The sequence below is a fragment of the Gadus macrocephalus genome, chromosome 19 (genome assembly GCF_031168955.1).
Source record: "Gadus macrocephalus chromosome 19, ASM3116895v1".
Lineage (NCBI taxonomy): Eukaryota > Metazoa > Chordata > Actinopteri > Gadiformes > Gadidae > Gadus > Gadus macrocephalus.
The window spans coordinates 1,443,155-1,457,585 of record NC_082400.1 but is presented as its reverse complement, the minus strand read 5'-3'; the positions used below and the strand labels follow the sequence as shown (position 1 = coordinate 1,457,585).

The following is a 14,431-nucleotide window of genomic DNA, read 5'->3' as shown; positions in this document are numbered from 1 at the left end:
TGAAATCCAGCCTTTAATTCAAGTGCATTTATTCCGTGGGAAAAAAATCCCACATTAAGAAATAATTATTTAACATCATATCATGTGTGCCACAATTATTAGCACCCCTGATGTTAATACTTTGTACAACCCCCCCTTTGCCAACAAAACAGCACTTAGTCTTCTCCTATAATGTTTCACAAGATGGGAGAAAACAGAAAGAGGGATCTTCGACCATTCCTCTTTGCACAATCTCTCTAAATCATCCAGCGACCTGGGTCCTCTCTTCTGCACTCTCCTCTTCAGCTCACCCCACAGGTTTTCAATGGGTTTGAGGTTTGGGGACTGAGATGGCCAAGGGAGGAGCTTGATTCCGTGTCTGGTGAGCCATTTCTGCGTAGATTTGGCCGTATGTTTAGGGTCATTATCTTGCTGAAAAGACCCAGTGACGACCCATCTTCAGCTTTCGGGAAGAGGCCACCAGATTTTGATTTAAAATGTCCTGGTATTTCAACGCGTTCATGATGCCATACACCCTAACAGGGTTCCCAGGGCCTTTGGCAGAGAAACAGCCCCACAGCATCACCGATCCTCCCCCATACTTCAAAGTGGGCATGAGGTGTCTTTCTGCATACTCATCTTTTGTGTTCCGCCAGACCCACTTAGAGGGTTTGTTGCCAAAAAGCTCTATCTTTGTCTCATCTGACCCAAGCACACGGTCCCAGTTGAAGGTCATGTACCGCTTAGCGAACTCCAGGCGTTTGCGTGTAGGATTTTGGGTGCGAAAAGGTTTTTTCCGTGCATGCCTCCCAAACAGCCTGTTGGCATGTAGCTAGCGCCTGATGGTTGTTTTGGAGACTTTGTGACCCTAAGATGCTACCATTCCTTGCAATTCTGTGACAGTGAGTTTTGGAGACTTTTTTATTTCTCTTACCATCCTCCTCACTGTGCGTGGTGGCAAAATGAACTTGTGTCCTCGTCCAGGCTTGTTTACCACTGTTCCAGTTGTTTTTAACTTCTTGACGATTCCTCTGACGGTAGATATGGGCAGGTGTAGGCGAGTGGCTATTTTCTTGTAGCCATTGCCGGATTTGTGAAGGTCGACACATATGCCTTACTTGAACGGTGTGTTCCTTTGTCTTTCCCATGTTGAAGAGAAATGGCCTCTGTGGCACGTCATATTTATACCCCAGGAAAGCAGGAAGTTATGAATGACTAATTAAATGTTCCTACATACTCTGATCAACTTTGTAAACTACTGTAGAAATGACAGAAATACTTTAATGACATTTATATCCTAGGAATTGTTAGGGGTACCAAGGACCACGCGCTTGGTGGCCATTGGCCTGCTTGCGCTGTTGGTGTATGGTGGCATAAGAATGTGAGACTCAAGTTGTTTCAGGGTGTTTTGGTGAACTACAAAATAGTAGGGAGGGATAGTTATGTGAATAAATTTGATACAAAGCCACCAGTGGCATCACTAATTTGAAAGCTGGTGGGCAGCATGTCTTTGAAATGGACTACAAGGGCAGAAGGAAAGGATGCAAAGCCCATTAGTCAAATCAGGCCTACTCTTGATTTGTAAAAGTAAAAAAAAAAATCTGGTCCTATTTTTGCCCTCAATGACTGAAGTTATTGGTTGTAATTTACAGGGATGCAAACACATGTATGACAAAAAAAGAGAGAGCTACCCGAAGTCTGAAAAAATATGACGGCATGATATCCTATTATCATGAGAAGGCCTATGCTATATGCCTAGAAAGATAAAAAATATATTAGTTACTCAGTTAAAGTGACTTTTTAAACTAAGTTAATTTATTTTCACAAACACACACCTCTGCATTGGATATGTGATCACAGGTACAGGTACTGGCAGTGTAGGCCTGGCACTGTCCCTGATCTTATCTGCTGCTTAGGGGGTTTCTGGAAGAGGGTTTCGGAGAAGCTGTGCAACACTTTGTGTACTTATTGTTGTTGTCACTTTCCTCCGATGAATGTCTGCCTTACAGTGTGCATACAGGGCATGTACACCCCTGCTGGCATAATTAATTTCTTTAATGCAGAGTGTGCATTTAGCACATCCTTTTTCAATATTTTTTTGAAAAAGTCAGACAGTGGAAAGTTATGCTTCACTGTATTCACCTTAATCGTGCCTTCTAATTTTAGCCTTGATGACCACTTCCAACTGCACTTGCACCCTGCGTCCTGCTGTACAATAAGTGCATCCTTCTCCGATATTTCCCACCACTATCCTCGGGCTGGGTCAGGCCGGGCCTTTGATCGAGCGTTTTTATTTTTATTTGTATCATTGGTTTATTGGCCTAATCTGAGGAGAAATCTATGCCATAAACAGAAATATTATAGGCCTTTATTACACAGGTCTTCTCAATGCCGTGGAACGCTCCGTTCACTTTGGAAGCTAGTCCGGTGACTTGTTAACCCCAGTGTCTTCCGTTGCTAAGTGACGTCACCGTCTTTGCGGACAATTTATTATTGCACTGCTGATCAACACTACGAATAATAATAATAATACATTTAATTTAGAGGCGCCTTTCAAGGCACCCAAGGTCACCTTACAGAGCATAAAGTCATCATAAATCTTTTAAAAACAAGACATTGTGAAAAGATTATGAATGAATGCTGGTAACGAATAAATTGTAAAAAGGCGCACCATGTGAAGTTATTTTTTTAGTTTTGGCAAGTAGCCGTGTTATAAGCGGGATCATGTATAGAACGTCGCCGGTCATTTTCGAAAATAAGCCCCTTCTTCAGGGCGAAGCAAGACGCCTTCGCTGCACGTCGGTGTACTGTTCGCCCTGTCGGGTCATATTTTCCCGATAATGACCGGCGTTCTATACATTATCCCTTACATATATATTTAGCTGAGTAAGCCTAGTAACAAATGTGTACAAAGTTACATATGTGTTAAAATAATTGTCGGGTTGAAATCGGGCTAGGGCTCCTAATTACAGTTAATGTGTTGGGTCGGGCCGGGCTCGGACAGAACGTGCACAGGCTCGGGGTCGGGCTTGATTTTCTGAGCCCGATCCAAGCTCTACCGTGCGCATGCGCATCCAATATTTTGACGCGACGGCAAGGGCTGTGATTGGTCCCCTACCAAAATCATTTCCGGAATCACTTTTCTTTACCTCGAAGGCACGGGGGGTCTCAGTCAATCAGATTACGGAATATTGACACCTGTACGCGAGCACCGATCGATCCCCCCCCCCCCCCAAATGAAAAACTCTTTGGATCTGAACGAACCACACAGGTCCCCAAAATGTATGATAAAAAAGCGACTCGCGCCAAAAAGCGCGCCGTTTGCATGTCTGAATTTCGCTATGTTTATTTTCAGGTACAATTGTTTTAAGAAAAGACTGACCAAAAGTGATGCCATTTAAAATGCATCATTCACCCTTTCCACAATATCAAACAGAACGGTCAGAGTAGCAAACTAGTAAAATAACGAGAACATTATTCTAGATTCAACCTGATCTATAGGCATGGTGCCTAGCAAGGAAAGTCGCACAGCAGCACCAACGTGAACTTGACACTAGTCGTGGCGTTTGGTTGGCCTATCAAGATTTTTCACATCAGGGAAACCATAAACAGCCCACATTGGAGATTTGCCATTATTCATTAGCAAACAGGGCCAGCAATACAGTCGATTGCTAGTAATACTACCAGTAAGCCATGAGTACATAGCAAACCATGTAGCACCCACAACACTGACGTTGCCATTCATTTTGGTGATCTCGATTTTGCGAAGTGGTCTACCTTTTTCTTTGGTCGCTAACTTTGCACTGTAACTCAATGAATGGAATGCTTTGTGCAATTAAACATGAACAATGTCCTCTGTTTCCAATGTTTCTATTGTACACTTTATTCGCAAATGTTAGAATCTCGTTATCCTTCAGATGATTTCACCTGCTTTGCGTCTCTTAGACTGAGCGGCAATGCAGGCAGAGCAGGTTTGTTTGTTATCGACAGCGTTGCCAGATTGGGTAAATTTCCCGCCCAATGATAATTTTCCCAGTCTAAAGTGGTTAAAAGTAGCCCAATTGGGTGGGAAATCTGCCCAATCTGGCAACACCGCTCACCAGCCAGGGATCCTGCTGATTGGTTCATAGCGCAGCGCGACTAGATATTTGCGCGAATCAGACGCCTGTAAGGTCACACCCACTCAGAGGAGGACTTTCCTCCTCTCTCCCATTGAAACCCATGTTATTCACCGGCCGCCAGTACTTTTGGGGAAATGAATGGGAGTCAACGGAGGCTGAGGGAGGACCTTCCTCCCTGAAGTAATTGTCAAAAGGCGATAGGGGGTGCTAATGTCCCTTTACCCAGGGAAACGAACATTATATATTCAAAGGCATTAAAGTAGTCATATTTAAGGGCATTAATTCATTACAGTAGTCTGGGCAATCTAAATTTTTTTATTCTCAATAATATTAAGGAGGATCTTCCTCCCTCTCCTCAATGGAGAAGCCTCCACTGAATATATATGTATGTATGTATGTTAGGGGTGTGACGATACACTCAGCTCACGAGACGAGACACGATATTGGGTTCACGAGAACGAGACGAGATTTTAAGAAAACTACAATGACAAACTATATGACTGGACCAACAGACTTTTATTTAACCAAGTCGCGCATGCATTTTGAAATGTTTTATTATAACTCTGTACATGCATGAAATTGAAACTAAAACTAAAAACAATATTATGTGCAAACAATATTATGTGCAAAACCAAATCAAAGTACCTAAAATGTACTTTGATTAAATGTATTCGTTTTCGCGGTTATTCAGCCTCTTCTTCTCCGGAAAAACACGACCGCATTGCATTGTGGTATACCGGAGTGACATGTAGGCTACATCGTGTGTACACTCAAATTTTGGGTATTATAAGTGCACTATATAGTGCATGAAATTAACCACTGAGAATTCGAACACCACTACAAAATGGCGAGCACCCTATATAGTACACTATATCCGTGATAGGGAACGATTTCGAACACAGCTTATGGCTGCTTTCGATGCTTCCCCTGCTTCCCCTCCTTCTCCTCCTCTACTTTTCCTTCTCCTTCTTTAGGTTCTGGCAGGCTAGATGTAGCAAAGGCGCATTACTGCCCCCACAGGTGACAAATAGAAGTTTGGATAAATCACAAGTTTCGCGAGACCGATTTTTAACGCGACGGGTAATATCGTCGAGTTTAATCTCGCGAGATCTCGTGGCACGAGATCTCGTCACACCCCTAATGTATGTACATATACACATGTGTACGTACATGTGTACATGTGTACATACATGTGTACGTACATGTGTACATACATGTGTACATACATGTGTACATGTGTACATACATGTGTACGTACATGTGTACATGTGTACGTACATGTGTACATATGTACACGAGGTCCATGGCCTTTTTTAGCATCTGCTTCAGGGTTTTGTTAAACCGTTCCACCAGGCCATCCGTCTGGGGGTGGTAAACTGAAGTCCGGAGCTGCTTCACCTGCAGAAGCCTGAGTAATTCCTTCATTACGCGTGACATGTACGTACGTACGTACGTACGTACGTACGTACATACATACATACATACATACATACATACGTACGTACGTACATACATACATACATACATACATACATACATACATACATACATACTGTGGCAACTCGGTTCGGTAGAGGGGCTCAGAGTAAGGACCAGGCAGGGTGTGAGGGTCCAAAGCCTCAAACGGCGGTTTATTACACTCGGTTTCCAATAGCCACACAAGCGCACGCTACACATCAAAGTCGGGGGGTTGCTCGAGTCGTGGTCCACGTGTCCGCCGTGCGGCTCACTATACGGTGTCTTGATCCTCTGCGTCGTCCTCTCTTCCACTCGACTCTCCTCGATCTGTCGTTTGGTGGCCTCCTTTTAACACCTGGGTGCCTCCTGCCCAGGTGCTCCTCGTTTCCCCGATTGCGGCTCTCGGGAGGTTGGGATTTGTCGCCGGCTGTTGGCCACCGGCGGTATATCCCGGCCTCGACTCTCCCGAACAGGGGGCGTGGCACCGGGGGAATGCCACACACTCCCCCCCTTTGCCTATGCCCCTTCGTGCGCGGGGCCCAGCCCCCGCACGCATCTCGGCGGGTCAGAGCGTCGGCGTTGGTGTGTTCCCGCCCCGGCCTATGCTCCACGGTAAAGGAGAAGGGCTGGAGGGACAGGAACCACCTCGTTATCCGGGCATTCGTGTCCTTGGCGGTGGCCATCCACTTCAGTGGGGCGTGGTCCGTCACCAGGACGAACTGGTGTCCTAGGAGATAGTACGTTAGTTTAGTGACGGCCCACTTAATGGCCAGCGCCTCCTTTTCTACGGTGCTGTAGTTCCGCTCGTGGGGGAGGAGCTTCCGGCTGAGATAGGTCACCGGATGCTCCTCTCCGTTCCGGACCTGGGATAGGACCCCACCTAGTCCCACCTCGGACGCGTCTGTCTGGAGGGTGAAAGGGAGGTTAAAATCAGGGGTGACCAGCAGCGGCTCCTTACATAGGGCCCCCCGTAGGTCCTCGAAGGCCCTCGTCGCTGCCTCAGTCCAGTGGACCCTATCCGGGAGGGCCTTCCGGGTGAGATCGTTCAGGGGGCAGGCTAGGGTGGCATACCCCGGGATAAAACGCTGATAATACCCCACCAGCCCCAGGAACGATCTCACCTGCTTCTTGGTCTGGGGTTGAGGCCACTCCCGGATAGCCGCCACCTTGTCCTCCTGGGGTCGCACGTTCCCCCTCCCCACCCGGTACCCCAAATAGGCCGTCTCCTCCCGCCCCAACCTGCACTTTGCAGGGTTGGCGGTAAGCCCGGCCGCTCGTAGGCCGTTGAGCACGGCCCGCACGTGCTTGACGTGTTCGTCCCAACTGGCGCTGTGGATGATTATATCATCGATATATGCTGCGGCGTAACTGCTGTGCGGCCTTAGGACCTGGTCCATCATCCGCTGGAACGTAGCGGGGGCCCCGTGGACACCAAAGGGCAGGACAGTGTACTGAAACAGGCCCCCCGGCGTCGCGAAGGCCGTCTTCTCCCGGGACGACGGGGCCAGGGGGACCTGCCAGTACCCCTTGGTTAGGTCCAGCGTGGACAGGTACCGGGCCGGTCCCTGCCGCTCGATCAGCTCGTCTACTCTAGGCATGGGGTAGGAGTCAAAGTCAGACACTTCATTCAACCGGCGGAAGTCATTACAGAACCGGTGGGTCCCGTCCGGCTTGGGCACCAGCACGATAGGGCTAGCCCAGGCGCTACGGGATTCCTCAATTACCCCCAGTTTCAGCATCCGCTCCACCTCGGCTCGGATGGCGTTGCGCCGGGACTCGGGTACCCGGTAGGGCGGGATCCGAACCGTCACCCCCGGAGCGGTCCGGATCTCATGGGAGATCACCGAGGTCCGCCCCGGCACGTCCGAAAACACGTCCCGGCTCTGCAGCACCAGCTCCCCTAGTTCCTGGCTCTGTGCGGGGCTGAGGTCGGTCCCCATCGGGACGTCAGGGATCGCGGGCCGAGCCATCAAGGCCATGGGGGCCCGTAGGGGAGGGTCGTCCTCACCCCGCCACTGTTTTAACAGATTCACATGATAAACCTGGGTGGGCTTGCGTCTCCCGGGTTGCCTCACCTTGTAGTTAACGGGCCCCACGGCCTCTACTACCTCGTACGGGCCCTGCCATTTCGCGAGAAACTTGCACTCGCTGGTTGGAACCAGCACTAAGACCCGGTCGCCCGGTCGGAAGTTCCGCACGCGCGCCCCCCTGTTATACACGCGCGCTTGGGCCTGCTGAGCACGGGCGAGGTGGTCTCGGACTATGGGCCAGACCTTGGCCATTCGGTCCCTGACGAGCTACACATGCTCGATGGTGGTCCTGTGTGGAGAGGGATGACTCTCCCACGCCTCCTTCGCCAGGTCCAGTATTCCACGGGGTCTCCTCCCATAAAGGAGTTCGAAGGGCGAGAACCCCGTGGAAGCCTGGGGCACCTCACGAATGGCGAAGAGGACGTGGGGAAGCAACTGGTCCCAGTTCTTCCCGTCCGCCTCGATACTCTTTTTGAGCATCCGTTTGATGGTCTGGTTAAACCGCTCGACTAGCCCGTCCGTCTGCGGGTGATATACCGAGGTCCGGAGCTGGGAGACCTGTAACAGTTTCAGCAGCTCCTTGACTACGCGGGACATGAAACACGAGCCTTGATCGGTGAGGATCTCCTTTGGGAGCCCCACCCGGCTAAAGAGTAATACTAGCTCTCGGGCTACCGCCTTGCTAGTCGCCGCACGCAGTGGGAGGGCCTCGGGGTATCGGGTCGCATAATCTAATATGACGAGGAGATAACGATGTCCCCGGCTCGTCCTGGGGAGGGGTCCTACGATGTCCAGCGCTATTCTCTCGAAGGGAGTCTCAATAATGGGCATCGGAATGAGCGGACTCCGCTCCACTGCCCGCGGGGCTACGCGCTGGCAGTCGGGACACTCCTGGCAGTAACGCGCTACATCTCTACGCACCCCGGGCCAATAGAACCGCGCCACCACCCGCTCTCGCGTTTTGTCCATGCCCAGATGTGCGCCGAGCAAATGTGTGTGGGCCATGAACAAAACCTTAGACACGTACGGTCGCGGTACCACCAGTTGTTGTACTACCTCCCCCTCGCGTACGTCGACCCTGTACAGCAACCCCCGCTGAGTGCAGAAGTGGGGGTGGGTCAGGTGGCTCACTGAGTCCCTCACCTGACCGTCGTGGGCGACCACATGTCCCCACGCGTGCCGCAGGGCATCGTCCCGATGCTGGGCCGTAGCGAACTGTCCCGGTCGGGCCGAGTTCTCCCCCCCCGCCTGGGCGAAGTCCGATAGCTCAGTTAGGGGGGAGCTCTCGGGCTCCTCGGGGGTGTTCCCCCTCTCGGAGGCGGTAACGGTGTCGGAGCTGGGCCCCGCTCCGTCTCCCGGTCCCGGTCGCACCTGGTCCCCGGTAGATCGGGGCGGGCTTCCCGGCGCCGACGGTCCCTCTCCTCCGGAACCCGGCTCGTCGTCCGTCTCGGTCCGCGCGGCGGTCGGTCGGCGGGTCGCTCCCAGGGCTGGTCCGGGGTCGGCGGCGGTCGTCGGGACGGGTCCGGTCTCCGACCCGGACTCTCGCGTCGGCGGGCGCCTTGCCCCTCGCTGGGCCGGGCGTCCGCTTCGGCCGGCCGGACGGTGCAGCTCCCGTCCCCCTCGGTTCCCCCTCATGGGGCTCCAAAAGCGGGTGAAGATGGGGCAGTCCCGGCCGATCAGGAACGGCACCGGAAGGGTCGGTACTATCCCGGCCCGGGCGACGAAGACCCCCTGTGGTGTGCGTACTACCACGTGGCAGGTTTCGTACGTCCGGGTGTCGCCGTGTACGCAGGAGACCTGCATCGGGGTTCCCGGTCTGTCCCCGGCTAGGTCGGCCCTCACCAGGGTCACGGCACTCCCCGTGTCCACCAGAGCATGGGTGTCCTGGTGCATCACCTTGATGGGGATGGTGGGGGAGTCTTTGACGCTCTGTGTCCAGCAGGTCGCCAGCATACAGGTGGGGCGGTCTCTCGGGGCGGTGCACGCGGAAGGCATGGGGACGTCCTGTCGGTCGGGACAGTCCCGGACCAGGTGTCCCCGTTGTCCGCAGTGGTAGCAGCGCCGGGTCTCGGGTTCCCCTCGTTCTCGGGGCGGGGTGGACGGCCGGGTCCTCGACGGCGGTATTGGAGTCTCTCTCCGGGTGGCCCGGGGGCTGGGTCTCGGGCCCGCCGCCAGCCGCTGGGACACCTGCCAGTTCTCCAGCTGGCGCACGAGGTCGTCCACGGTCTCAGGGTGGTGGTGGGCCAGCACCCTCCGGGCGTCGGGGGGCAGCTGTCCACCACGACCCGATCCACGGGGCTGGGTCCCGCTCCGTCTACCAGCCACCTCCGGGCTAGCCGACATTGGTGGGCCACCTGGGTCCGTACGGGTCCTCGGACGTCGAACGTCCACTCGTGGAAATTGAGGGCCTTCGCAGCAAGGCTATGTCCATAGTAGGCCAACACGGCCGCCTTGAGTGCGGTATACCGGCCCGCGTCCCCGGGGTTGAGGTCCTGACTCGCCTGCTGGGCGGGTCCGGTTAAAAACGGGGCCACTATACAGGCCCACTGGGCCTCTGGCCACCTCTCCCGGGTTGCCACCTGCTCAAATGTTTCTAGGAAGGCCTCGACATCGTCGTCGGGTCCTAGCTTTGTGAGCCGACTCGTCGGGGCGGTGGTCGGCGGGTCGCGGGTGGCCTGCTGGGTCAGGCGGAGCACCGCCTCCGTCAGCAGGGCCAGGCTGGGGTCCGACTCTCTCGGGCCGGCTGGTCCTGCGGCTGTCCCGGGGTTCTGCATCTACGTCCGCGGGTATTCACCTCCGCGAACGGAGGAACCGCACCGGAAAAACCAAAAAAAAATCCAAAAACGAAGAGCCACTGCCAAAACGCGGGGAGGGGTCCTTACCGGGAGCCGTACGTGGACCGAGTTGCCCGCATCCTCCACCATATGTGGTAACTCGGTTCGGTAGAGGGGCTCAGAGTAAGGCCCAGGCAGGGTGTGAGGGTCCAAAGCCTCAAACGGCGGTTTATTACACTCGGTTTCCAATAGCCACACAAGCGCACGCTACACATCAAAGTCGGGGGGTTGCTCGAGTCGTGGTCCACGTGTCCGCCGTGCGGCTCACTATACGGTGTCTCGATCCTCTGCGTCGTCCTCTCTTCCACTCGACTCTCCTCGATCTGTCGTTTGGTGGCCTCCTTTTAACACCTGGGTGCCTCCTGCCCAGGTGCTCCTCGTTTCCCCGATTGCGGCTCTCGGGAGGTTGGGATTTGTCGCCGGCTGTTGGCCACCGGCGGTATATCCCGGCCTCGACTCTCCCGAACAGGGGGCGTGGCACCGGGGGAATGCCACAATACATACATACATACATACATACATACATACATACATACATACATACATACATACATACATACATACATACATACATACATACATACACATAATATGTCGCTGATCGGAAGAAAACTGGTCAGCAAATAACTAGCTGAACCTATCCTTGGCAAACCTAATGCTAAATTGCTAACGCTACACACGGAGACTTCATAGCCACCATGGCTAATTATATTCATAATATTATCTACACATAACAAATATGATCATTTTACACACATTTTACACACAGACAATATTTCTGACGATTTATATGGATCGTATATGGTTTGCTTGTCATCACAAAACATGAATGAGCAAGGCCATTGAGTAGCCTACTGACAACAACAAAACACCTTAGACCACTTAACTTGATAATTGTGTACAAACTCCTCCAAAAAAAACTTGTACCCCTTGGCAGCCTGGACTGTGGTGTTGCTGAGTGTGTCTCCACAATCTTCTGCACATCTTTGAATCGCGAATTGGGAAAACCCACCAGGGAAGTGGCGAAGAAACTATCCATTTTTGCATTGACGGCAATACAAAAATGACTGCCCAATCTGGCAACACTGCTCACCAGCCAGGGATCCTGCTTATTGGTTCATAGCGCAGCGCGACTAGATTTTTGCGCGAATCAGACGCCTGTAAGGACACACCCACTCAGAGGAGGACTTTCCTCCTCTCTCCCATTGAAACCCATGTTATTCACTGGCCGCCAGCACTTTCTGGGAAATGAATGGGAGTCAACGGAGGCTGAGGGAGGACCTTCCTCCCTGAAGTAATTGTCAAAAGGCGATAGGGGGTGCTTATGTCCCTTTACCCAGGGAAACTAACATTATATATTCAAAGGCATTAAAGCAGTCATATTTAAGGGCATTAATTCATTACAGTAGTCTGGGCAATCTAAATTTTTTATTCTCAACAATGTTGAGGATCTTCCTCCCTCTCCTCAATGGAGAAGCCTCCACTGATATATATATATGTGTACATATGTATGTACGTACATAAGTACGTATATATGTACGTTAGGGGTGTAAATCTCTGGTTTCATCACGATACGATATTATATCGATTCATTGGACAACGATACGATATTTGCCGATATCAAAAGTCTGCCGCGATACGATTTCGATTCAGGGGCATGCGATCGATATGAGACGATATCATATGCCCATTTAACACATCATTCATAATTTTATTTCTTTGCTCTTCCGGATATTTAAAACAAAAAAATCAATTTTTAATACAAATAATAAAGTGCCACATAATTGCATTTAAGTGCCAAAGGTTTTTTATGGCTTAAATTAAAGAGCCTGTAATGATCTTTCATTTTGAACGTAGACCATTCCCAACCTATCTGTGTGGATAGTTTTCTTCTAAAAACAAAACATCCCTCGGAATCATCTTGGCTGTTAAGATAAGCCGTCCGTGTTGCCAGATTGGGCAAATTTTTCAGCCCGATTTGGCTACTTTTAACTAGACATCCTCGCGCTCACACGTGCTCGCTGTTGCCTCGTTTAACCGGTGAATGGATACGAGCGGCTTGGCGCTTTGCGCAGAAATAGTTTCACAAACACCCGCGAAAGGAGATATATAATAATAAAAGGGTGTAATACTGCGATATGCATCGATGTTTGGCCGTTGCATCGATGCAGTTGGATCGTTCGCCAATCAATCGATGTATCGATCTACATCGATGTATCGTTACACCCCTAATGTACGTGTGTATATACGTACTTATGTACCTACATATGTACGTATTTATGTGGTGTGTGCACCATGGAACAGCAACAGAGTACGAATAATAACACCATGGCAAAGAACAAAGCTACGACAATGACAATACATCGCTTTTTGACTAATAAACTGAACCAAATATCCCTCTATCCCAAGTCCTGCCCTGTGTCCCAAGTCCTGCCCTGTGTCCCAAGTCCTGCCCTGTGTCCCAAGTCATGCCCTGTGTCCCAAGTCCTGCCCTGTGTACCAAGTCCTGCCCTGTTGGCTGTCACTCAAGCAGATGTGGTGATCTTGGAATCTTGTGTCTATTCAGCCTGACTGGAGCTGAGCTGTGAGAGGAGGGTCTCCAGCCAGGGAGACGAGATGGCCACCACCACCACCACCCCCCTGCGGAGCTTCTCCATCCTGCCTTGCTTCATCTTCGTAGAGGTAAGCTTCTTCCTCCCTCTATGTGTCTGAGAAGATACAATTGGTTGACTTGTGCATTCGAACCCTGGTTGTAATGTTGTTATAGCAGATACCAAGGTTTCTTAACTGCAAACTCCTTCCATATTTGTACCTATGGAACCTAACATAGGAACTGTTTTTTATCATGCAAATTCCATAACCAGATTTAAATGTGAATTTTAATGGGTTGATGTGATTGTCTGTGTATGTCACTGAGTGAAGAGTCTGTGTGTAAGGTTAGGGTTTGGGCTTTTGTATGATATGCATGAATCTAGTCCCTAACACACATGCACTCATATGCATATTAATGATCTGCATGTGAGAAGATGCTGCAGCTCCATATTAAATTAGTGTCAGCTCAAGACTTTAATCACAGCAAAGTCCCAGGACTCCTAACCTCTCTCCTAGAAACACACACACACACACACACACACACACACACACACACACACACACACACACACACACACACACACACACACATAGAGAGCTGTCATGCTGAGGGCATGTTGTGTGTTTCACTATAAAAGGATTCTCCTACCAGGTCTGGTGATCAGAGCTAGGCGATGTTGTTGACGAGTGTTCTAGGTTAGGCAATTTATTGAGAAGCATTTTCTTTTAACATCTCAGCAATCAATAAATGCAAACCAAACAATAATAAAATATTTGTGTTTGCGCAACATATTCTAAACCTGCCCAATCATTTAATTCAGCCGAGATTAAATTATTTGAAAACCTACCTGTTCCTCTACATCCAAACCTGTCTTCCTGTGCTCTGCTTGTGCTCTCATTGCATATGACTGCAGTCTCCCACAAGGCCAGACGGACCTTCTGCTAAAGCTAGTGAGCGAGTCATGTGTTTTGGGGGGCAGGCTTTGGAGGAAGGCTTAAAGGCAGGTGGGGGTGGGGGTGGGGGGATTCTTTGGGATGGATAATACTTGGTTTCTACAAATGTCCTACCCTAGCTTCAGCTAGATTGTTGTTAGGGTTAGTTCTTAATTTAGCCCTATTAGTAAGTGTGGTTAACTGTTCATGTTAGCTAGATTGTCTGCTAGTTTTGTTAACTAGTGTTTTTTTTTTGGGTGCATACCTTATTGTGTTGTTAATTGGTTTTAGCTATCGGTGTTATTTTTGAAGCGTTCTCTAAAAAACACTTCATTCACATGCCTTAATGTTATTTGGTTTACATTATGCTTTAATTGTTCTCAATATAAGATTCCAGGTTGAAGTAAAACGAAACAAAAACCACAAAGATGTAAAACACAGCATGGAGGTGCACGCTGCTGGAGTGGAGCAGTGGAGTTGACAG

The 14,431-nt window shown here is 50.4% G+C and overlaps 1 protein-coding gene across 4 annotated transcripts in view; it reads left to right on the top strand.

Annotated features, from left to right (window-relative positions):
* The window catches only part of plppr1 (phospholipid phosphatase related 1), a 92,353-nt gene that overhangs the window by 26,291 nt on the left and 51,631 nt on the right, over positions 1-14,431 (top strand). For all 4 annotated transcript variants that reach the window (XM_060038840.1, XM_060038838.1, XM_060038837.1 and 1 more), the window contains exon 2: positions 12,989-13,104. In XM_060038840.1, coding sequence (XP_059894823.1) covers positions 13,039-13,104 — 66 coding nt within the window. In that variant the 5' untranslated portion in view covers positions 12,989-13,038. The remainder of the gene's footprint in view (positions 1-12,988; positions 13,105-14,431) is intronic.